The 22,929-nt window shown below is 34.8% G+C and overlaps 1 protein-coding gene across 1 annotated transcript in view; it reads right to left on the bottom strand.

The window, feature by feature from the left end:
- Positions 1-588: 588 nt before the first annotated feature.
- Positions 589-22,929, bottom strand: part of LOC148953438 (uncharacterized) — a 40,053-nt gene continuing 17,712 nt past the window's right edge. The window contains exons 5-7 of the mRNA XM_089088538.1: positions 21,256-21,339; positions 14,667-14,892; positions 589-915 (exon numbers count right to left, since the gene is read on the bottom strand). Of these exons, the coding sequence (XP_088944664.1) occupies positions 685-915; positions 14,667-14,892; positions 21,256-21,339 (541 nt within the window). The 3' untranslated portion in view covers positions 589-684. The remainder of the gene's footprint in view (positions 916-14,666; positions 14,893-21,255; positions 21,340-22,929) is intronic.

Here is a 22,929-nt window from a genome sequence, read left to right as displayed (position 1 = left end):
TTTTATTTGTTTGGTTATCCCTCCTCCATGTCATGCTCTGGGATTTGGAGGAGATGTGTTTATGTTAATTTTTGTCAATAATTGTTATTAAATAAATAAATAAAATTTAACAGGTCTTATGACGGATTGAATTAATGACACAATATGGAGGTTAAGAGGTATACCTCCGTGTATACACAATTAGCCTCAGATTAGGTTCTTGATACTCACTTACGGTTGAAAAAAAAATAAGAAGTGGAATTTCAAGAGAAATGAAAAAGTTAAATATGAAAGGGAAAAATGCGTGTCCCGTCGGAAAATTACTATATTACAAAGAAAGAAATTGCAAAGAAAGGAATTGAAACAGGTATGTATAAAATTAGAGTAACCCTGTAAGATTTTCAAAGCTATAACTCTAGGGAGAGGTTAAAAAATAAACACTTTACGGTCTTTTCCACGGATTCTCTAAATCACCTTAAATCTTTCTTTATTATATGCTGATACGGACTAATTGTATGCTGTATAATCGATGCAGCCCAAGATAGTTAATAGCTTTGACATCCCTGCACTAACGGACTGATGAGTTCAAATACTAATTATAATAACGTTAAACTTTTCCATAATTTATGATTAAACGATTTTAAACATAGTAATAAATTAAAAAGTAGAAACACTATTGGTCTGTTTCTTTAAATTATTTCCCATCTATGCATTGAAGAACTTGCTATATGTGTAAGATATTTGCTTAAACAGAGGAGACCTTTTCCCTCTGAAGAGGCGCCCCAACTCTGCGGTCACATGAGTAGCTAATCGTCCGGCATTTGCCTCTTCCTTTCGTGTGGCGAAGTTGTCTGTTTGACTCAGGAATACACTTGCAGTTTTAACATTGATCTTTGACATCTCTACCTTGGTGAGTTTCAGGGATCCATTGGTTCTCTGTATAAAAAAAGAAGAACTATTCAGCGGATAAATACGCACAATAAAAATGTAAATCTTTTTCAAATAATCAATGCATCAAAATCGTTCAACACCAATAGAAAAATAAAATGTCAAAAATCTGAGTGAAAACTTTATGCGAGCAAGTGATAAAGATTAAGAAGTTGTGGGACTATATATGTGAGGTTAAATGTGTTTGTCTAGACCCAAGTGGAAGTTTTCTAGACTTCGAGCGAATCTTAAAATATGTCACCAAACTCCTTTCGATTTTGAAATAGGTATGCCCGTCCCAAATTATGTGCCATGTCTTATAATGGATGGTCTCCACGTACCTTTGTATATTCAATTAGCCGCCAAAGAATTCAACGTACTGAGTGACGGGTGTGCTGACAGCATTCCTCTTGAATCTATATTCCTGTGAATCAAGCTAGAAATTTAAGTCATAAACTCACAGTCAATCTCTTTCCAACGAAAGACTGGTCAAAGATTGTTCTTTTTGAATATAATCCTTGAGCCTATCCACATCATCATCAATTTTGACCCAGCAGAAACTGGTTGAAAGTGTCCCAGATGACGGCTAAGGACCATAAAACTATAAATGTTTGATTCCAGATCAGAAACTTCAACCAACGAAAGCTTTGTAACTGATAAACTATCAGGAGACATATGGCAATGTGTACCTCTACATCCCCTTACGATGGTGGTGAGAGACTTAAGAAAGTCGTGTGACGTCAAGATTCTTTTAAGATAAGATATTTTTATTAAAGATTGACTTGTTATGTACTGTCACTTGTAAAAAGAGTGGTAAATTGTCAGTTAATCCCGCCTAGCCCACTGAATAAAAATTTAAGAGCTATGAAAAAAAGTGAATAAAAAGTTAAGAGCTGTTTAAGTTAAAGCCAAGACAGATAGTCTGAGTGAGAGGCAAAACGGGCATAAGCGTTTTTCAGAAGTGTGTAAAAATGATGTCATTTCACTTGTTGATAGATTTCTATTATCCATCCATCCATCCATCTTTCTTGCCTTCTTTGTTAGTCCCTGATTAAACGAGAAGTAATACAACTCTAAAACTCGTAACAGAAAATAATAAATGGACGTCAAGAAGTTTTAAGCATCTAAAAATAATGGCTACAATATTTACCTTCCTTTTCAAAGTGAAAACTTACTTATACTTAAATTTACAAAGCAGATGAAAAAAAAACCAAAGCAAACAGAATAAATGACATAAAGAAAAAATAAGCAAAAATAACTAATGAGTAGGCTCAAAGGTCCCGGACAGAGTTGCTGTCTACAAGAAGTATGATATATTTTCTACAGAGTAAATTATTCCAAATAATTCCATGATAAACTATGGTGGATATCGTGGACTGGTGGAAGTATTTCAAGGGGTGAGGAACATTTCCTGATGGGAAGTGTCCCTTCCGCATTTTAAGTTGAACTTTGTCGAATTAAAACTCAGATTAATTTCGAGGTTTGAATCCTTCATTATCTGTATAGAAAAAAGTGATTAAAAAGATTCTTCTTGCCCAAGGTAATTTCGTGATTTGTAAGTTCCAGATATATAGCATTTTAAGAGGTTACCATTAGATTTTTTATGTTGCCCTTCCCACTCCCTGAATGGAGATGTTCATTCCCTAAAAAAGTATTGAGGCTTTTGGGCTATTTTTTTTTAAAGCCCATAAAAAGGAAAAATCTTTTCTAATTACAGTTTTTTTGGTTAAAGTACAAGCTTCTGTAGCAGGTAATTTGTCGATTGCTTTAAGAAATTCTAGCCGACGAAATTCGACCTTCTTATCTATAAAAGGCTTACGAAAATAAAAGGGATGAATAAAATTGGAAAACTATTATAAAATTGGATAGGGATGAATAAAATAGCAGGAAATTGGAAAACTTGTATTTAAACATGTATTTACGTTTTTGGACGCGAGTCTGACCAAGTCCGGTATTTATGGTATTTTTGGCCTTAACGCCAAAGCAATTTATTATAGTTTATCGTGCTAGTAACTGCAGGTTTTTTTTTGTGTTATTAAAAGTATCGTACTTTGCGGTTGAGACCTAGCTCAATAACTTGAACTAAAAGTCTATCAGTTATTGTATGAGCTGCAATTGCGCCAAGCTATTTGCAATAAATCCTAATTTTTGCAATTCGAAGTTATTAGTAATGAATTCGCAAGTTCGAAGAATTAGATGAGGGCTGATTTGGAGCTAATCAAGCACCAAAGAGAGCAAGTGGACTCTACGTCACAGTTTTTCCAAGGATGTGGGAAAATGGGAAAATGTATAGTTGATAGACCATTGGTGTTAGAGCCATAGCTTTGAAATGAGTAATTATAGCTTTGAAATAAGAAATTGTAGCCTTGAAACCAGTAACTATAGCTTTGAAACGAGTATTATTAGCTTTGAAACAAGTAACTGTAGCTTTGAAACGAGTAACTGTAGCTTTGAAAGAAGTAATTGTAGCTTGAAAATAAATAGTCATAGCTTTGAAACAGGTAATTTTAGCTTTGAAACAAGTAATTGTAGCTTTGAAACAAGTAATTGTAGCTTTAAAACAAATAAATATACCTTTGAAACAAGTTATTGCAGCTTTGAAACAAGTAATTTCAGCTTTGAAAGAAGTAATTGTAGCTTTAAAATAAATAATTATAGCTTTGAAGCAAGTAATTTTAGCTTTTAAACAAGTAATTTTAGCTTTAAAATAAATAACTATAGCTTTGAAACAAGTAATTATAGCTTTGAAAGAAGTAATTGTATTTTTGAAACAAGTGATTGTAGTTTTGAAACGAGTAATTGTAGCTTTAAAAAAGTAATTGTAGCTTTAAAATAAATAATTATAGCTTTGAAACAAGTAATTATAGCTTTGAAACAAGTAATTATAGCTTTGAACAAGTAATTGTATCTTTGAAACAAGTAATTGTAGCTTTGAAACGAGTAATTGTATCTTTGAAACAAGTACCGTAATTGTAGCTTTGGAACGAGTAATTGTAACTTTGAAAGAAGTAATTGTAGCTTTAAAATAAATAAATACAGCTTTGAAACAAGTAATTATAGCTTTGAAACAGTAGAGAGGGAGGTGCTACTCGTGTCACCCACCCCTGCTGCCACGCATAACTTTTTTTTACATACTTTGTGTCTGGTTGTCTTCAGTAAAAATGAAAAACTGGAATTTTGTCACTTTTATGGAGATTTCTATTAATGATTATTTGTATTTGTCAATTTATTTGATGTTTTTCATGGATGTAAATAGCGTTTTATTAATTTGTTTATGTTGTTTGTCAGCGAGAATGAAAAAACAGGAACTTTCTCACATTTATGTATGTCAACAGCAATTCATGTCTGTTTTATGGTTTTTGTCAGTGAGAATGAAAAAACAGGAACTTTCTCACTTTGATGGATGGTTATGGGTGTTGGTCAATTTATTTGATGTTTTTCATGGATGTCAACAACAATTTATGTCTGTTTTGTGGTTCGTTGTCAGTGAGAATGAAAAAACAGGAACTTTCTCACATTTATGGATGTCAACAGCAATTCATGTCTGTTTTATGGTTTTTGTCAGTGAGAATGAAAAAACAGGAACTTTCTCACATTTATGGATGTCAACAGCAATTTATGTCTGTTTTATGGTTTTTGACAGTGAGAATGTACATGCTCGACGCGAATGTTATGAGATTGTTTGGCTAACCTAACCTGAGAAATTGATTTACATAATCGGTGGAGGAATTATTGGTCCACGAAAGGGGAATTAAGAAACAATCATGGCTTCTTTGATCTTTAGGCTAACCTAACCTGAGAACTTGATTTACATAATCGGCGGGGAAATTATTGATTCACGAAGGGGGAATTAAGAAACAAACATGGCTTCTTTAATCTTAGGTCTGAGGGATAAACGTTCTTTAGGTCAGAGAGAAAAATTAATATTCTATTTCTAAATAGGGCTTCATTGATCTTTAGTGTCAGGAATTAGAAATGACATCACTTGTTATCTTGGAATTATGCGGGAGCCTAAAGAGATAGAAATTCTATTTTTAAATACGGCTTCACTGAGCTTTAAGTCGGAGAGATAAATTGATATTCTAACGAAACCTTAATAGTGTAGCTAGGAACATTTATGAGATGAAGAGATTAACGTAGGAAAGGGTTTCCTAGAAATTTGAAATGTGACATCGCAGGGATGCCAAAAACAAAGGAACACACAGAAATTACTTTTATGGCATTATTTGGGTGAAACGGTTTTAAACATTTTAGGGAATTATTTCGGCGAAACCGTTAGAGACATTTTAAAAGATGATTTTTGAAGAGATTTTAGAAGAGGTTTTGAGTGTGGTCGTTATAGTAAACAAGTTCTATTTGAACAGTGTCGTGAGGTCCTCTACCCCAACCCCAAAGGGTTCCGATCCCCCCACCCCCGCCCCGAACGAAGCCCCCCATCCACAAATGTCCACCCAAGCACCCAAACGACCACCCAGCCCACAAGGGTCCCACAGACCCTCAAAGGCTCTCCCCGAGCCCCGTCTTTCGTTGATGTGTGTTGTCTGAAACTTATGATTTGGGATATGTAAATTACTATTTCGGACTTTTCTGAGCTAGATTTCTTAGTCTTTCGTTGGTGTGTGTTGTCTGAAACTTATGATTTGGGATGGATGGATTGCAATTTTTGACTTTTCTGAGCTGGATTTCTGAGCCGTTCATAGGTTTGTGTTGTCTGAAACTTATGATTTGGGATATGTAAATTACTATTTCGGGCTTTTCTAAGCTAGATTTCTTGTCTTTCGTTGGTGTGTGTTGTCTGAAACCTATGATTTGGGATGTCTAGTTTGCTATTTGGACTTTTCAGAGCTAGGATTCTTAGTCCATCATAGGTGTTTGTTGCTGAAACCAATAGTTTGGGATAAGTAGTTTGCTATTTCAGGCTTTTATGAGCTAGGATTCTTAGTCTTTCATAGGTATGTGTTGTCTGAAACCTATGATTTGGGATATGTAAATTTCTATTTCGGGCTTTTCTAAACTAGATTTCTTAGTCTTTCGTTGGTGTGTGTTGTCTGAAACCTATGATTTGGGATGTGTGGGTTGCTATTTTTGACTTTTCTGAGCTGGATTTCTTAGCCTTTCATAGGTGTTTGTTGTTTGAAACCTACAGTTTGGGATGAGTAGTTTGTTATTTTTGACTTTTCTGAGCTAGGTTTCTTAGCCATTCATAGGTATGTGCTGTCAGAAAATTATGATTTGGGATGTGTAGTTTGCTCTTTGGACTTTTTAGAGCTATGATTCTTAGTCTCTCATAGGCGTTTGTTGTCTGAAACTTCTAGTTTGGGATGAATAGTTTGCTATTTCAGGCTTTTCTGAGCTAAGGTTTCCTACTATTTCGTAGGTGAATGTTGTCTAAAACTTATGATTTGGGATATTTAAATTACTATTTCGGGCTTTTCTAAGCTAGATTTCCTAGTCTTTCGTTGGTGTGTGTTGTCTGAAACCTATGATTTGGGATGGGTGGATTACTATTTTTGACTTTTCTGAGCTGAATTTCTTAGCCTTTCATATGTGTGTGCTGTCTGAAACCTATGATTTGGGACGGTTAATTTGCTATTTTTGACTTTTCTGAGCTAGGTTTCTTAGCATTTCATATGTGTGTGCTGTCAGAAAATTATGATTTGGGATTTGTAGTTTGCTTTTTGGACTTTTCAGAGCTAGGATTCTTAGTCCCTCATAGGTGTGTGTTGTCTGAAACCTATAGTTTGGGATGAGTAGTTTGCTATTTCAGGCTTTTTCATAGCCAGATTTCTTATTATTTCTTAGGCGTTTGTTGTCTGAAGCCTATGATTTGAATTGTTGGGGTTGCTATTTTTTGAATTTTCATCGCCAGATTTCTTAGTCTTTCGTAGGTGTGTGTTGTCTGAAACCTATGATTTGGATTGTGTGGATTGCTATTTTTTGACTTTTCTGAGCTGGAGTTCTTAGCCTTTCGTAGGGGTGTGTTGACTGAAACCTATGATTTGGGATGAGTGGTTTGCTTTTTGGACTTTTCAGAGCTGGATTTCTTAGCCGTTCATAGGTGAGTGTTGTCTGAAACCTATGATTTGGGATGGTTAATTTGCTATTTTTGACTTTTTTGAGCTAGGCTTCTTAGCCTTTCATAGGTGTGTGTTGTCAGAAAATCATGATATGGGAATGTGTAGCTTGATATTCCAGGCGTTTCTGAGCTAAGATTTCCTAGTATTTCGTTGGTAAATTTTGTCTGAAACCAATAGTTTGGGATGAGTAGTTTGCTATTTCAGGCTTTTATGAACTAGGTTTCTTAGCCTTTCGTAGGTGTGTGTTGACTGAAACTTATGATTTGGGATATGTAATTTGCTATTTCCGACTTTTCATAACCAGATTTCTTAGTCTTTCGTAGGTGTGTGGTGTCTGAAACATAAGATTTGGGATGTGTGGGTTGCTATTTTTTGACTTTTCTGAGCTGGATTTCTTAGCCTTTGGTAGGTGTGTGTTGACTGAAACCTATGATTTGGGATGGTTTATTTGCTATTTTTGACTTTTCTGAGCTAGATTTCTTAGCCTTTCATAGGTGTGTGCTTTCAGAAAATTATGATTTGGGAGGTGTAGTTTGGTTTTTGGACTTTTCAGAGCTAGGATTCTTTGTCACTCATAGGTGTTTGTTGTCTGAAACTTCGAGTTTGGGATGAGTAGTTGGCTATTTCAGACTTTTCTGAGCTAAGGTTTCTTAGTATTTCGTAGGTGAATGTTGTCTGAAACTTATGATTTGGGATATGTAAATTATTATTTCGGGCTTTTCGGAGTTAGATTTCATAGTCTTTCATAGGTGTGTGGTGTCTGAAACATATGATTTGGGATGTGTGGTTAGCTATTTTTTGACTTTTCTGAGCTGGATTTCTTAGCCTTTCGTAGGTGTGTGTTGACTGAAACCTATGATTTGGGATGTGTAGTTTGCTGTTTGGACTTTCCAGAGCTAGGTTTCTTAGCCTTTCATAGGTATGTGTTGTCAGAAAATTATGATTTGGGATGTGTAGTTTGCTATTTCAGGCTTTTATGAGCTAGGTTTCTTAGCCTTTCGTAGGTGTGTGTTGACTGAAACTTATGATTTGGGATATGTAAATTACTATTTTGGGCTTTTCTATGCTAGATTTCTTAGTCTTTCGTTGGTGTGTGTTGACTGAAACCTATGATTTGGAATGTGTGGGTTGCTATTTTTGACTTTTCTGAGCTGGATTTATTAGCCTTTCATAGGTGTGTGTTGACTGAAACCTATGATTGGGATGAGTGGTTTGCTATTTTTGTCTTTTCTGAGCTAGATTTCTTAGCCTTTCATAGGTATGTGGTGTCAGAAAATTAAGATTTGGGATGTGTAGTTTGCTTTTTGGACTTTTCAGAGCTATGATTCTTAGTCTCTCATAGGCGTTTGTTGTCTGAAACTTCTATTAGGTTAGATTAGGTTAAGTTAGGTTAGGGTAGGTTAGCATACGTACGCGCGCGTCCTTAGGCTAACCTAGCCTAACCTAACTTAACCTAATCTAACCTAACCTAATAATACACCTAACTTTTTGCGAGAACTTGAACTTTTCTTCACTTCGTTGAGAAAATTTTAAATTGAACTAGAACTTTTTATCTTCCGGAAAAATATTCACAAGTATGGTATTACTTTTTCTATCTTCCACCGAAAAATTTAGAATTGAACTTTAAATTTCTTAATGTCTTTGTGAAATAAAGAACTGAAGTGGAAGATTTTTATTTTCTCTGGTGAAATTAGAATTGAATTGTGTTCTTTGGTACAATTCCGAAGAGAACTTGAATTCTTCTTCACTTCGTCGAGAAAATTTTAAATTGAACTAGAACTTTTTATTTTCCGGGAAAATATTCACAAGTATGGTATTAATTTTTTCTATCTTCCACCGAAAAATTTAGAATTGAACTTTAAATTTTTTATTGGGGAAATTAGAATTGAATTGTGTTCTTTGGTAAAATTCAGAATGGAACCCGAATATTCACGATCAAAGTATAACTTTTCCTATCTTCTATGAAAAATTTGGAACAGAACTTTAAATTTCTTCATCTCTTTGAGAAAAAAATCTGAACTGAAGTGGAAATTTTTATATTATTTTGGGAAAATAGATTTGATCAATAACTTATTTCATTTTCATTGAGAAAAGTCAGAATCGAAGTTGAACTTTTCTTCTTCCGGGAAAATATTTGGAACAGGACTTTAAAATTTTTTCATCTCTTTGAGAGAGGTCGAAATTGAATTTAAGAAAATTTAGAATTAAAGGGAAACTTTTTATCTTCATGGAAAATAATCACAATCATAGTATAACTTTTCCTATCGTCTACGGAAAAATTTAGAAGTGTCCAACTCAGGAAAGCCCGAAATAGTAATTTACATATCCTAAATCATAATTTTCTGAAAGCACACACCAATGAAAGGCTAAGAAATCTAGCTCAGAAAAGCCTGAAATAGCAAACTACTCATCCCAAACTATTGGTTTCAGACAACAAACACCTATGATGGACTAAGAATCCTAGCTCTTAAAAGTCCAAATAGAAAACTACACATCCCAAATCATAATTTTCTGACAACACACACCTATGAAAGGATAAGAAACCTAGCTAATAAAAGCCGGAAATAGCAAATTAACCATCCCAAATCATAAGTTTCAGACAGCACTCACCTATGAACGGCTAAGAAATCCAGCTCGGAAAAGTAAAAAAATAGCAACCCACACATCCCAAATCATAGGTTTCAGACAACCCATACCTATGAAAGACTAAGAAATCCAACTCAGAAAAGCCCGAAATAGTAATTTACATATCCCAAATCATAATTTTCTGACAGCACACACCTATGAAAGGCTAAGAAACCTAGCTCAGAAAAGTCAAAAATAGCAAACTAGTCATCCCAAACTATAGGTTTCAGACAACAAACACCTATGAAAGGCTAAGAAATCCAACTCAGAAAAGTCAAAACTAGCAATCCACCCATCCCAAATCATAGGTTTCAGACAACACACACCTACGAAAGACTAAGAAATCTAGCTTAGAAAAGCCCGAAATAGTAATTTACATATTCCTAAATCATAAGTTTCAGACAACACACACCTACGAAATACTATGAAACCTTAGCTCAGAAAAGCCTGAAATAGCAAACTATTCATCCCAAACTAGAAGTTTCAGAAAACCAACACCTATGAGAGACTAAGAATTATAGCTCTGAAAAGTCCAAAAAGCAAACTACACATCCCAAATCTTAATTTTCTGACACCACATACCTATGAAGGCTAAGAAATCTAGCTCAGAAAAGACAAAATAGCAAACCACTCATCCCAATCATAGGTTTCAGTCAACACACACCTACGAAAGGCTAATAAATCCAGCTCAGAAAAGTCAAAAATAGCAACCCACATATTCCAAATCATAGGTTTCAGTCAACACACACCAACGAAAGACTAAGAAATCTAGCTTAGAAAAGCCCGAAATAGTAATTTACATATCCCAAATCATAAGTTTCAGTCAACACACACCTACGCAAGGCTAAGAAACCTAGCTCATGAAAGCCTGAAATAGCAAACTATACCTCCCAAATCATAGTTTTCTGAAAGCACACACCTATGAAAGGCTAAGAAATCTAGCTCTGAAAGTTCCAAAAAGCAAACTACACATCCCAAATCATAAGTTTCTGTCAACACACATCTAAGACAGGCTCAGAAAAGTCAAAAAATAGCTTGCCATACATCCCGAATCATAGGTTTCAGACACCACACACCTACGAAAGACTAAGAAATCCAACTCCGAAAAGCCCGAACTAATAATTTACATATCCCAAATCATAAGTTTCAGACAGCATTCACCTACGAAATACTAAGAAACCTTAGCTCAGAAAAGTCCGAAATAGCCAACTACTCATCCCAAACTCGAAGTTTCAGACAACAAACACCTATGAGTGACTAAGAATCCTAGCTCTGAAAAGTCCAAAAAGCAAACTACAACTCCCAAATCATAATTTTCTGAAAGCACACACCTATGAAAGGCTAAGAAATCTAGATCAGAAAAGTCAAAAATAGCAAATTAAACATCCCAAATCATAGGTTTCAGACAACACACACCTATGAAAGGCTAAGAAAACAAGCTCAGAAAAGAAGAAAAAATAAAACCCACACATCCAAAATCATAGGTTTCAGACACCACACACATACGAAATACTAAGAAATCTGGTTATGAAATGTCGGAAATAGCAAATTACATATCCCAAAACATAAGTTTCAGTCAACACACACCTACGAAAGGCTAAGAAACCTAGTTCATAAAATCCTGAAATAGCAAACTACTCATCCCAAACTTTTGGTTTCAGACAATATTCACCTACGAAATACTAGGAAACCTTAGCTCAGAAAAGCCTGAAATAGCAAACTACACATTCCCAAATCATAATTTTCTGACAACACACACCTATGAAAGGCTAAGAAACCTAGCTCAAAAAAGTAAAAAATAGCAAATTAACCATCCCAAATCATAGGTTTCAGACAGCACTCACCTATGAACGGCTAAGAAATCCAGCTCTGAAAAGTCCAAAAAGCAAACCACTCATCCCAAATCATAGGTTTCAGTCAACACATCCCTATGAAAGGCTAAGAAATCCAGCTCAGAAAAGTCAAAAAATAGCAATCCACGCAATCCAAATCATAGGTTTCAGACAACACACACCTACGAAAGACTAAGAAATCTGGCGATGAAAAGTCAAAAAATAGTAACCCACACAATCCAAATCATAGGTTTCAGACAACACACACCTACGAAATACTAAAAAATCTGACTATGAAAAGCCTGAAATAGCAAACTACTCATCCCAAACTATTGGCTTCAGGCAATAAACACCTATGAAGGACTATGAATCCTAGCTCTGAAAAGTTCAAAAAGCACACTACAAATCCCAAATCATAATTTTTTGACAGCACACACAGCCGAAATGCTAAAAAACCTAGCTCATAAAAGTCAAAAATAGCACATTAACCGTCCCAAATGATAGGTTTCAGACAGCACACACCTATGAAAGGCTAAGAAATTCAGCTCAGAAAAGTCAAAAATAGCAATCCACCCATCCCAAATCATAAGTTTCAGACAACATTCACCTACGAAATAGTAGGAAACCTTAGCTCAGAAAAGCTCGAAATAGCAAACTATTCATCCCAAACTAGAAGTTTCAGACAACAAACGCCTATGAGAGACTAAGAATCATAGCTCTGAAAAGTCCAAAAAGCAAACTACACATCCCAAATCATAATTTTCTGACAGCAAATACCTATGAATGGCTAAGAAACCTAGCTCAGAAAAGTCAAAAATAGCAAACTACTCATCCCAAACTATAGGTTTCAAACAACAAACACCTATGAAAGGCTAAGAAATCCAGCTCAGAAAAGTCAAAAATAGCAACCCACACACCCCAAATCATAGGTTTCAGACAACACACACCAACGAAAGACAAGAAATCTAGCTTAGAAAAGCCCAAAATAGTAATTTATATATCCCAAATCATATGTTTCAGACAACACATACCTATGAAAGACTAAGAAACCTAGCTCATAAAAGCCTGAAATAGCAAACTACTCATCCCAAACTATTGGTTTCAGCAACAAACACATTTTATGGACTAAGAATCCTAGCTCTGAAAATTCCAAATAGCAAACTACACATCCCAAATCATAGGTTTCAGACAACACACACCAACGAAAGACAAGAAATCGAGCTTAGAAAAGCCCGAAATAGTAATTTATATATCCCAAATAATAAGTTTCAGACAACACACAACTATGAACGGCTCAGAAATCCAGCTCAGAAAAGTCAAAAATTGCAATCCATCTATCCCAAATCATAGGTTTCAGACAACACACACCAACGAAAGACTAAGAAATCTAGCTTAGAAAAGTCCGAAATAGTAATTTACATATCCCAAATCATAAGTTTCAGACAACACACATCAACGAAAGCCGGGGCTCGGGGAGAGCCTTTGAGGGTCTGTGGGGCCCTTGAGGGCCGGGTGGTCCTTTGGGAGCTTGGGGGGACCTTTGAGGACCGGGCGCTTCCTTCGAGGTTGGGGTGGGGGGATCGGAACCCTTTGGGGTTGGGGTAGAGGACCTCACGACACTATTCAAATAGAACTTGTTTACTATAACGACCACACTCAAAACTTCTTCTAAAACCTTTTCTAAAATCATCTTTTAAAATGTCTCTAACTGTTTCGCCGAAATAATTCCCTAAAATGTTTAAAACGGTTTCACCCAAATAATGCCCTAAAAGTAATTTCTGTGTGTTCCTTAGTTTTTGGCATCCCTGCGCTGTCACATTTCAAATTTCTAGGAAACCCTTTCCTACGTTAATCTCTTCATCTCATAAATGTTCCTAGCTACACTATTAATGTCTCGTTAGAATATCAATTTATCTTTCCGACTTAAAGCTCAGTGAAGCCGTATTTAAAAATAGAATTTCTATCTCTTTAGACTCCCACATAATTCCAAGATAACAAGTGATGTCATTTCTAATTCCTGACACTAAAGATCAATGAATCCCTATTTAAAAATAGAATATTAATTTTTCTCTCTGACCTAAAGAACGTTTATCCCTCAGATCTAAGATCAAAGAAGCCATGTTTGTTTCTTAATTTCTCCCTCGGGAATCAATAATTTCCCCGCCGATTATGTAAATCAATTTCTCAGGTTAGGTTAGCCTAAAGATCAAAGAAGCCATGATTGTTTCTTAATTCCCCTTTCGTGGACCAATAATTCCCCCAACGATTATGTAAATCAATTTCTCAGGTTAGGTTAGGTTAGCCAAACAATCTCATAACATTCGCGTTGAGCATGTACATTCTCACTGACAAAAACCATAAAACAGACATGAATTGCTGTTGACATCCATAAATGTGAGAAAATTCCTGTTTTTTCATTCTCACTGACAACGAACCATAAAACAGACATAAATTGTTGTTGACATCCATGAAATACATCAAATAAATTGACCAACACCCATAACCATCCATAAAAGTGAGAAAGTTCCTGTTTTTTCATTCTCACTGACAAAAACCATAAAGTAGACATGAATTGCTGTTGACATCCATAAATGTGAGAAAGTTCCTGTTTTTTCATTCTCACTGACAAAAACCATAAAAACATTCATAAATTACTGTTGACATCCATGAAAAACATCAAATAAATTGACCTACACACATAACCATCCATAGAAACATCCATCAAAGTGACAAAAATCCAGTTTTTTCATTCTCACTGACAACAAACAGACATAAATTATGTAAAAAAAAGTTGTAGGTGGCAGCAGGGGTGAGTGACAGGAGTAGCACCTCCCTCTCTACTTGAAACAAGTAATTGTATCTATGAAACAAGTAATCGTAGCTTTGAAACGAGTAATTGTATCTTTGAAAAAAGTAATTGTAGCTTTGAAACGAGTAATCGTAGTTTTGAAACAAGTAATTGTAGCTTTAAAATAAATTATTATAGCTTTGAAACAAGTAATTGTACATTTGAAACAAGTAATTGTAGCTTTAAAATAAATAATTATAGATTTGAAACAAGTAATTATAGCTTAGAAACAAGTAATTGTATCTTTGAAACAAGTAATTGTAGCTTTGGAAAGAAGCAATTGCAGCTTTAAAATAAGTAAATGTAGCTTTGAAACAAGTAATTGTAGCTTTGAAACAAGTAGTTTTGAAACTGAAGTAAATAATTCCTGTCACTCACCCTAAATTTCATCTTTGCGGGGATACTTTCAGCGATAGCATGTGTTGCGTAAATATCATCATCTGAATCAGGTGATAGCATAATTAGACGAAGTGGGCCAATGAGGAATGGCACATCAATGGTACCTCGTGTGGGACTTTTAGAGTTTCTCGATATTACAGATTGGTTCCTAGTAAAGTCTGATAGGCCATAAAGTTCTGCATTGTAGCCCTTTGGGATTACATACCTATAATAATAATTAGAAAATGCTATTATTTCTACTATACACTGTTGTTCAGAAAAAATGGTTATACGACACTTATGAAGGTACCACTACTGCTCACCAAACCAACTTTTACGAGATCTGAAGAAATATACCGGGACTTTTGGAAGGGAGTATACCCTCTGCTCCATACAGAGCAGAAGATTGAACTCAAGCGAGCTTGATCATAAGCTCCACCCCCATGATTTTCACAGTAAAAGATGATAAAAAATAACTTCAGTCACAAAATTGTTTAATCGTTTCAAATTTACTTACATGTCTTAAATTTAACACTTGTAAATTTAGTTGGTGTTTCTGGACGTATTTTAATAATTAATGTAAAATAAATAACATAACATTCATTTTAATTTAACCCATGTTCTAAGATGCGATGTTAAATCACAAAATCTTAAGAGGGAGGGGGCAAGGATTTAAATATTGGTATCTGATCATAAGTATGGATAGGCATTACCAACCAGGATCAGCCTTCTTAAAGGGGAGTTAAACTAGTTTTAGAGTGCAAACTTATGCATGAAAGTTGTGCAGTATAGAAGTAGATCTTATGTCTATTTTTATTTGGGTTTATTTCTTAAAAATAACTGTTTTTGATAAATGAAATACAAAAAAAGTTAAAAATAACTATAAGTGTTCCAAGTTAATCCTCAACTTAATTCTTTTGAATATCTCCTTACATTTTTTTTCTCAAGGATATTTTTGAGTTTCCACGATTAATTTTGTTCCATTTTTAGTATAAAATAAATTAAAGTAAATTCTTAAAAATAAATTATAAGTAGCCTTAATTTCTTGTTTTTTAAACAATTTTCAATGTGTGGAAAATTTAAAACGTCATGGTGGCCTTAGATCAGTTTATTAAAATTCTGAGATGAAAGGTTGCAACTTTATCATTTCCAGTTGGTATATATGGAAGGAGGCTCTGTCACATTTTGAGACATGCAGGAACCTTCTGCTTGGGACTCCTATGAAAATCGGACTGATTTATCAAAACAACTAGGCTAACTATAAAAGTCTGTTTGAGACCAAGTTATCACGACTTCACAATCATTTTACGTAATGCCCATTTGTGACATTTCAAGCAATTCAGAGATGGCAGTGCTATTATTTAATGCTTCCTCTACATTGGAGCTTCTTAGTTACGGCTTGACATACCGTAAAATAATGGCAATGTTGGATGAAGCGCAAATGTTTCTTGATATTGCGCAATTGTTTGAAAACTTATCCTTAAGAGTCACGTACAAAGGGGTAGAGGTCTTCGTTCTCGTCCTTTTTCCAATTCTCGGCGATTTTATAATTGCAATGATTTAGAGTTTTGCATTCCTATAATGCCCCTCGTCCCTGAAATCAGGTCTTTTGCAAGCACCTGACCATCGATCAAGTATTTGTTTTTTACAACGTCAAACAAATAGAGGTCTTAATTTTTCCGTTTTTTAACAATAAAAACACTTAGACCTCACGATTTTTATTTTCAATTTATTTTTTTTATTGGACGGATTAGAATAAAAAACAAATCGATTCAAAATACAGTTATTTCCTCATATACAGAATGCTTAATAAAAATACGTGACGAACTAAATATTACATCACTCATAGGCAGCACAGTAGCGCTGCCTAAGTAAAGAGCGATGTTGGCACAATGTATTATTATTTTTTTTTTCTTGGTCTTAGACAAGGGCACTTCGTATCGAAGGAGTTTTCACAAAAACCTCGAAAAGGATTCATTCGGTTGAAAATTGGAGTGGCCGGTGCCCTTTTTAATAGTCAAAAGTGATTGGAAGGCAACTAACACCGCTTCCATGCCTACCATTTCCCCAAACACATGCAATCAAAAGTTTGAGATAGCCATTTTGTTCAGCGTAGTTGATTTCCAGATAGAAATTATTTTTTATGCCTTCCCAAGGCCAGAACATAATTTGCACTTTTGCACTTACTGAATAATAATTTTTGCACTTACTGAAAAAAATACGAATGAATGTCCATTGTCAGCTTAATATACATATACTCATGTTTAGTAATGAAAATGTTAATATTATTTGATTTATTGAAGTTATAAAAGCAAAAAAAAATTATATTTTTTCAGTAAAGTGCAAATTATGTTCTGGCCTTGGGAATGCATAGGGATTTTGAGCCCTACTCATGTTAATTTCTGCTTGTTTTTAGTTTGACTCGATTATTTATTGTAACTTCTGTTCGTTTTGGGTTTCATTTATTTATCAATGCTGATTTGTGGTAGTTTCACGCTTGGTAGACTGTTTGATTTTATTTTTGCTTATTTTTGGTTTAATGGAGTCCTTTACTTTTCTTTGAAAAACGTATTTTGTGGAAAAAGTTTTTTTAATTAATAACACCAAAGGGCGGGTATAAATGTTACAGGCAGCTCGTTTAAGTGAATAGTGTAAAATTGAATTTGAATAGTGTTTAAGTTCAAGTAGTATTTAAATATAAAAGTAGTATTTTAGTACTTGGGTTCTAGTTAAGCACAAATTTTAGGAAGAAGTTATCTCTTGAATAACCAGGTAAACAATCTGGAATATCCGGAATATCCAGAGACCTACGACTATTGTGCCAGTTATTTTTAAATTTGCAATTAAAGATACGGCGTATACTGTTTTCAGAGCGAAATCAAAGCTGGTGAAATCGGGCCTATTTGTCACAGAATATCCTCACAAAAATGAAAAAAGTAATTTTGAAGGTGCAAGAGACAGATATGGTGTAAGAAACATGTGGACTTATCGTGCCCTTGTTTACAAACGTGAGCAGGGTGATAGCCACCCAACATGAATCCACTCACTTGCTGACACCCTTTAGTGTCTTAGTAAAAGTTGATTGTATATGTTTTATTGTTTGTTTTTTGTTTTATTGTTTGTTTTTTTTTTTTTTAATAGTAAGCTATTTTTGTTTTTTTATAGGAAAGAGAAATTAATTTATTTATTTGTTTATGATGAATGATATTTCATCATTGAATAGATTTATGCGTAATCCGCTCAGTATTGAAGATCATTTAGAGGCTCAAATTGGAAGTGAGGATTTGCCTATTATTAATTCAATGCCTCTTTGTGAGAGTTCTTACATATTACCCTCGCAAGTTAGTTCGGATATGTCGATGTGTTTTAGGACGAGGAATTGCCACCTCAATAGGGGATTTTTAGATGTTCTGCAGATGATTGAGATATCTTCTTCAAAATTTGGTATAATGGTTATTTGTGAAACTTTTTTGAGTTCTGGCCAATCTCTCTCGGCTTTTTCTTTTCCAGGATACGATTTTGAGGTTTGGAACCGATCAACTATGAACCGGAGAGGCCTGGGATTTGTGATAGAAAAAAAAATATGAAGTATATGGTGAGGGAGGATTTGGGTGTATGGATAGACGGTAAGATTGAAAGTTTTTGTTTGGAATTTAAATTTGAAAAAAAGGAGGTTTTAATTAGTGTGGTGTATAATCCGCCCAATGCTCGCCTGTATGAGTTTGTAGCTGGTTTTGATCAGTTGATGAGCTTGGTTTTATCTGCGAGAATGGATTTTTTTTGTAGGTGCGATTTTAGTTATAACCTTTTAGATCTTTCAGGTGAAAATTTAGATTGTTTTTTAATTATATGGTTTCAAGTGACCTTTACCCTTGAACTTGTATACCTACCCGAAACTCTACTCATTCAGCAACCTTAATTGATAATGTTTTCGTGGGACCTAGCTATCAGAGCCAAACCGACTCAGATGTGATAATATATCCAGGCTCGGATCATCTTCCTGTAATTGCTCATGTAACGTGTCTTAAAAAACGACGTATCCCGGCTAAGAAAATACTGAAACGTGAGCTGAAAAAGCAAAATTTGAGTAGCTTTGCAGAGGAGTTGATCTGTATCGAGTGGGACTCGGTCTTGGAGATTTCTTGTGATTCTTCTCTAGCGTATAATCAGTTCATGCATATTTTCCAACCGATTTATGAGAAAACATGCCCCTTGCGTTTGACCAAACAAAGAGGAATGATCCCCGCAAGCCATGGATTATGGAGGCAATAATAGACAGGATAAAAAAAGGAACTTGTTTTATGAGCAATCTCTGAATAGTTAGGATGACGCAGATTTTGCAGAATTCAAACGAGTGAGAAATTAGGTGAACAGTATGAGAAGACAAGCAAAGAAGAAGTATTTTGAAGAAAAGTTTTCTGATAGTAAAAGAGATACCGAAGCCACATGGCAGGTTAATAATGAGTTTATGGGAAAATCGGAAAAGTAGTTGGTTGCCTTGCATTGATATAAATGGAAGTTATTTGAGTGATAAGAATGTAGTCACGAATTATTTTGACCAGTTTTATTCTCAGGTTGGATCGTCTGTTCAAGAGAGTGTAAGGTGTGACAGGGAAAATTTTCTTAGCGAGGAATTCGTGGACTCTCGTGGAGATACTGTTGAATTCCAGTTGGAAAAGTGCACAAGTAATGAAGTGATGAAAATAGTGCCAAATATAAAATCGAATTCCGCTGGGATAGATGGGGTGAATCAGAAAACTTTTAAAGCTGTTTTAATGTATATAGTACCATGTATTCTCCATATTATCAATTTATCTATAGAAACAGCGACCCTTACAGAAGCATTGAAGCAAGCTAAAGTTATCCCGCTATAGAAAGGGGGTGCCAGGTCGGATGCCGGAAACTAGAAACCAATATAGATACTGCAATTATTTTGAAAATTTTGGAAAAAGTGATTCATCGCCGTCTACATGACCATCTCATGAAACATAGGCCTAGCCTACTCAGTGACACCCAATTCAGGTTTCAAAAGGGTCATTCCCCTAGTCATGCTGCCATTCATCTTGCTGATTTTGTGAAAAATTGTTTGGAAAATGGTGAAATTCCTCTAACAGTATTTTTTTAATTTTAGAAAAAGATCTGACACGGTAGATTTGAAAATTTTATTGCAAAGATTAGATTGCTTAGATATTAAAGGAGGGAATTTGAAGCGGTTCGAAAGTTATTTGTATGGGATGTCTATTAAAGTGATGATTGATGATGTTTTTTCTTCCGCTTATCAAGTGTCGTGTGATGTGCTACAGGGATCGGTCCTTGGCCCACTTCTGCATCTGGTTTATGTGGATAGTATGAGGTTTTTTCTTCCAGATTGTTCCTTGACGTCATTTGCTGATGACACTGTTGTTAACTTTTCTATTTGTTGTTTGGATAGACTTGTGTCGAAAGTGAATTGTATGCTGAGAAATTTCCATGTGTTTACTAGTTTGAGTTTGTTATCAGTAAATGTTACTAAGACTAATTTTATTGTATATTCTATAGTAGGCAAGCCCAGTGATATTGATGGTAGAATTCTGTTTAATAATAAGCATGTAGTTTATGTTCAGGAAATTCGGTACTTAGGTTTTTATATTGATTGTAATTTTTCGTGGAAACGCCACAGTGATTTTGTCGCAATAAAGATTGCACGTGGCCTTGGAGTGATTCGTCGTTTTAAAAAAATTTTAACCCAAAGAGTCTTATGTTTTGATTCATTCATATGTTTCGTATGGCTGTATGTTATGGGCAAGCAATTTTTACGTGAGTTTTAAACGTGTTCAGACTCCTCAAAATAAGGCAATGCGTCTTATTAGTGGGTATTTTGAAGGTATACATAACACTTCAGCTTGCTTCAATAAGCTGCAAGTGTTGAGCGTAGGATAGCTACAAGACTACCAAATAGGAATTTTTGCCTATCAATGCTGGAATAATATTAGTCCAGAGGTTTTTTGGGATTGTTTTAGTGACAATAGGTCTTTGCGCTATTATTCGTCATGCTAGTGACTTTATTGTTCCAAATAGAAATGGCGCCATGGCCGGCTTCCATACTATATTTTCCGGACCTAATGTGTGGAACCCTGTTCCTGAGAGAATTTGGATGGCTGAGCACCTGGATTTATTTAAGAATAAATTAAAAAAAAATATTTGTTAGGCCAAGATTCATAGTTGTTTTTTTATTATTATTTGTTGTTCCTTTGTTTATAGTTAATTATTAGTTAGTAGATGTGTTTTATGTATACACCATGTCGCGAGTGCTTTTTTATTATTATTTGTTGCTCCTTTGTTTATCCTCGTAATTAATTATTATTTAGTAGATAACTTGTATGTACCTGACCAGTCGCAATTGCTTTTTTGTATCTTTCTTGGGGCGGGTATTTGAATATTAGTTAAATATGTTTTTGATGTTAAGTAAAATGAACTGAACTAAACTGAAGTGAGCTCGTGACCAACTATTAAAAGTAGTAACTCTGAGTAATTGCAGTTGAGTAGTTAATATGTTAGAGTAAAACACAAAATCTCTTTAAAACAGTCGATTGGTTTTGTATAACCTTACCTTGCTTCTGGGTTTTCGGGATCAAAATCAAGGTCTGAGTGATCAGCTTCCACTTCAACAGTTATTTTTTGAGAACCGTCCTCCCTGAAAAAAATGGATAATTGTTATTGCTATTTATAGTTATTTCCGTTTATAATTTTTGTAATATGGCAATACCATACTGGGGTCATTAATAGTTGTCATTGAAAAACAAAAGGTGGAAAGACAGAACCAAATTTAGGCTTGGGAAATAAAAAGATTATGTTGCTCAAACAGTTCGTGATAACGAACTGTTAGTAAGGAGCGACCCGGCTCAATAGTATCCGAAACTCTAAAAAGCGGTATTTTGATACCAGTAGATACATCAAAAGAATCGAATTTTTATGCTGATTACAAATATATAAGTTTCATTAAGTTCAGTTCTACCCATCAAAATGAACGAGCCTGAAAAATTTGCCTTATTTAGAAAAAAGGGGAAACACTCCCTAAAGTGATAGAAAACCCTACTGTAGATATTTCTACCTCCTATCGGCAAAATATGGAATTTTGTATTTTTTGCCAGAAGAAAGATCACGGATGCGTGTTTGTTTATTGTTTTTTTTTCCAGGGGCGATCGTATCGACCCAGTAGTCCTAGAATATCATGAGAGGGCTCATTCAAACAAAAATTAAAAGTTCTAGTACCCTTTTTAAGCGACCAAAAAAATTGGAGGGCAACTTGGCTCCCTCCTACGCTTATTTTTTTCTCGAAGTCAACCAATCCAAATTTTGAGATAGCCATTTTGTTCAGCATAGTCGAAAATCTAATATATTTGTCTTTGAGGATGACTTAATCCCCCACAGTTCCGATGGGAAGGGCCGGAAGTTTTGAACTATGCCCATTATTTACATATACTATTGGTTATTGGGAAGTATACAGACGTTTTCGGGGGGGGGGGGGCGGTCGGAGGAGGGAGATACGTGGGAGGATCTTTCCTTGGAGGAAAAATTATTGGGGGAAGGGACATTTCTATGAAGGGGGTGCCTGATTTCCCAGCATTATTTAAAAAACGATCAGAAATTAAATAAAAAAAAACAAATTTTTTTAACATGAAAGTAAGGAGCAACATTAAAACTTAAAACGAACAGAAATTATTACGTATATGAGGGGGTTCACCCCCTAGTCAATACCTCGCTCTTTACGCTAAGATTTTTTTTGTACTTTCAAAATAGCTATCTATTCTAATTAAAACAGCCTTTGTGATTCAGCGGTTTGTGATTCGAACAAAATTCAAACTTTAGTGTAAAGAGCGAGGTGTTGACTAGGGGGTGAACCCCTTCATATACGTAATAACATATACGTAATAAAAAAAATAATAAAAAAAACAAGCGATATGGCTCAATAGTAATCGAAACTTAAAAAAACGGAGTTTTGATGTCAATAAATATATCAAAAGAATGGGCTTGTAATGCTGATTCAGCATTATCATGAAAAAAGCTTCTCATTGTTCCAATTAAACGAAGATGGTGTTTCAGAAGTCGTTCTTAAAGAATTAGAAGAAAATTCGTAAGTTACGTAGATTTATTACTAATAAAAACGTTTGCCAATAAAATTAAAAGTTCTAGTGCCCTTTTTAAGGAACTCAAAAAAATGGAGGGCAACTAGGCACCCTGTCCCAGCGTTTTTCTCAAATTCCTACGATCAAAACTTTAAGAC

The sequence above is a fragment of the Artemia sp. Qi Xiang Cuo genome, chromosome 4, assembly GCF_049724085.1.
Source record: "Artemia sp. Qi Xiang Cuo chromosome 4, ASM4972408v1, whole genome shotgun sequence".
Classification (NCBI taxonomy): Eukaryota; Metazoa; Arthropoda; class Branchiopoda; order Anostraca; family Artemiidae; genus Artemia; species Artemia sp. Qi Xiang Cuo.
Note: the sequence above shows the minus strand (reverse complement) of the source record. Positions and strands in the feature narration are given on the sequence as shown.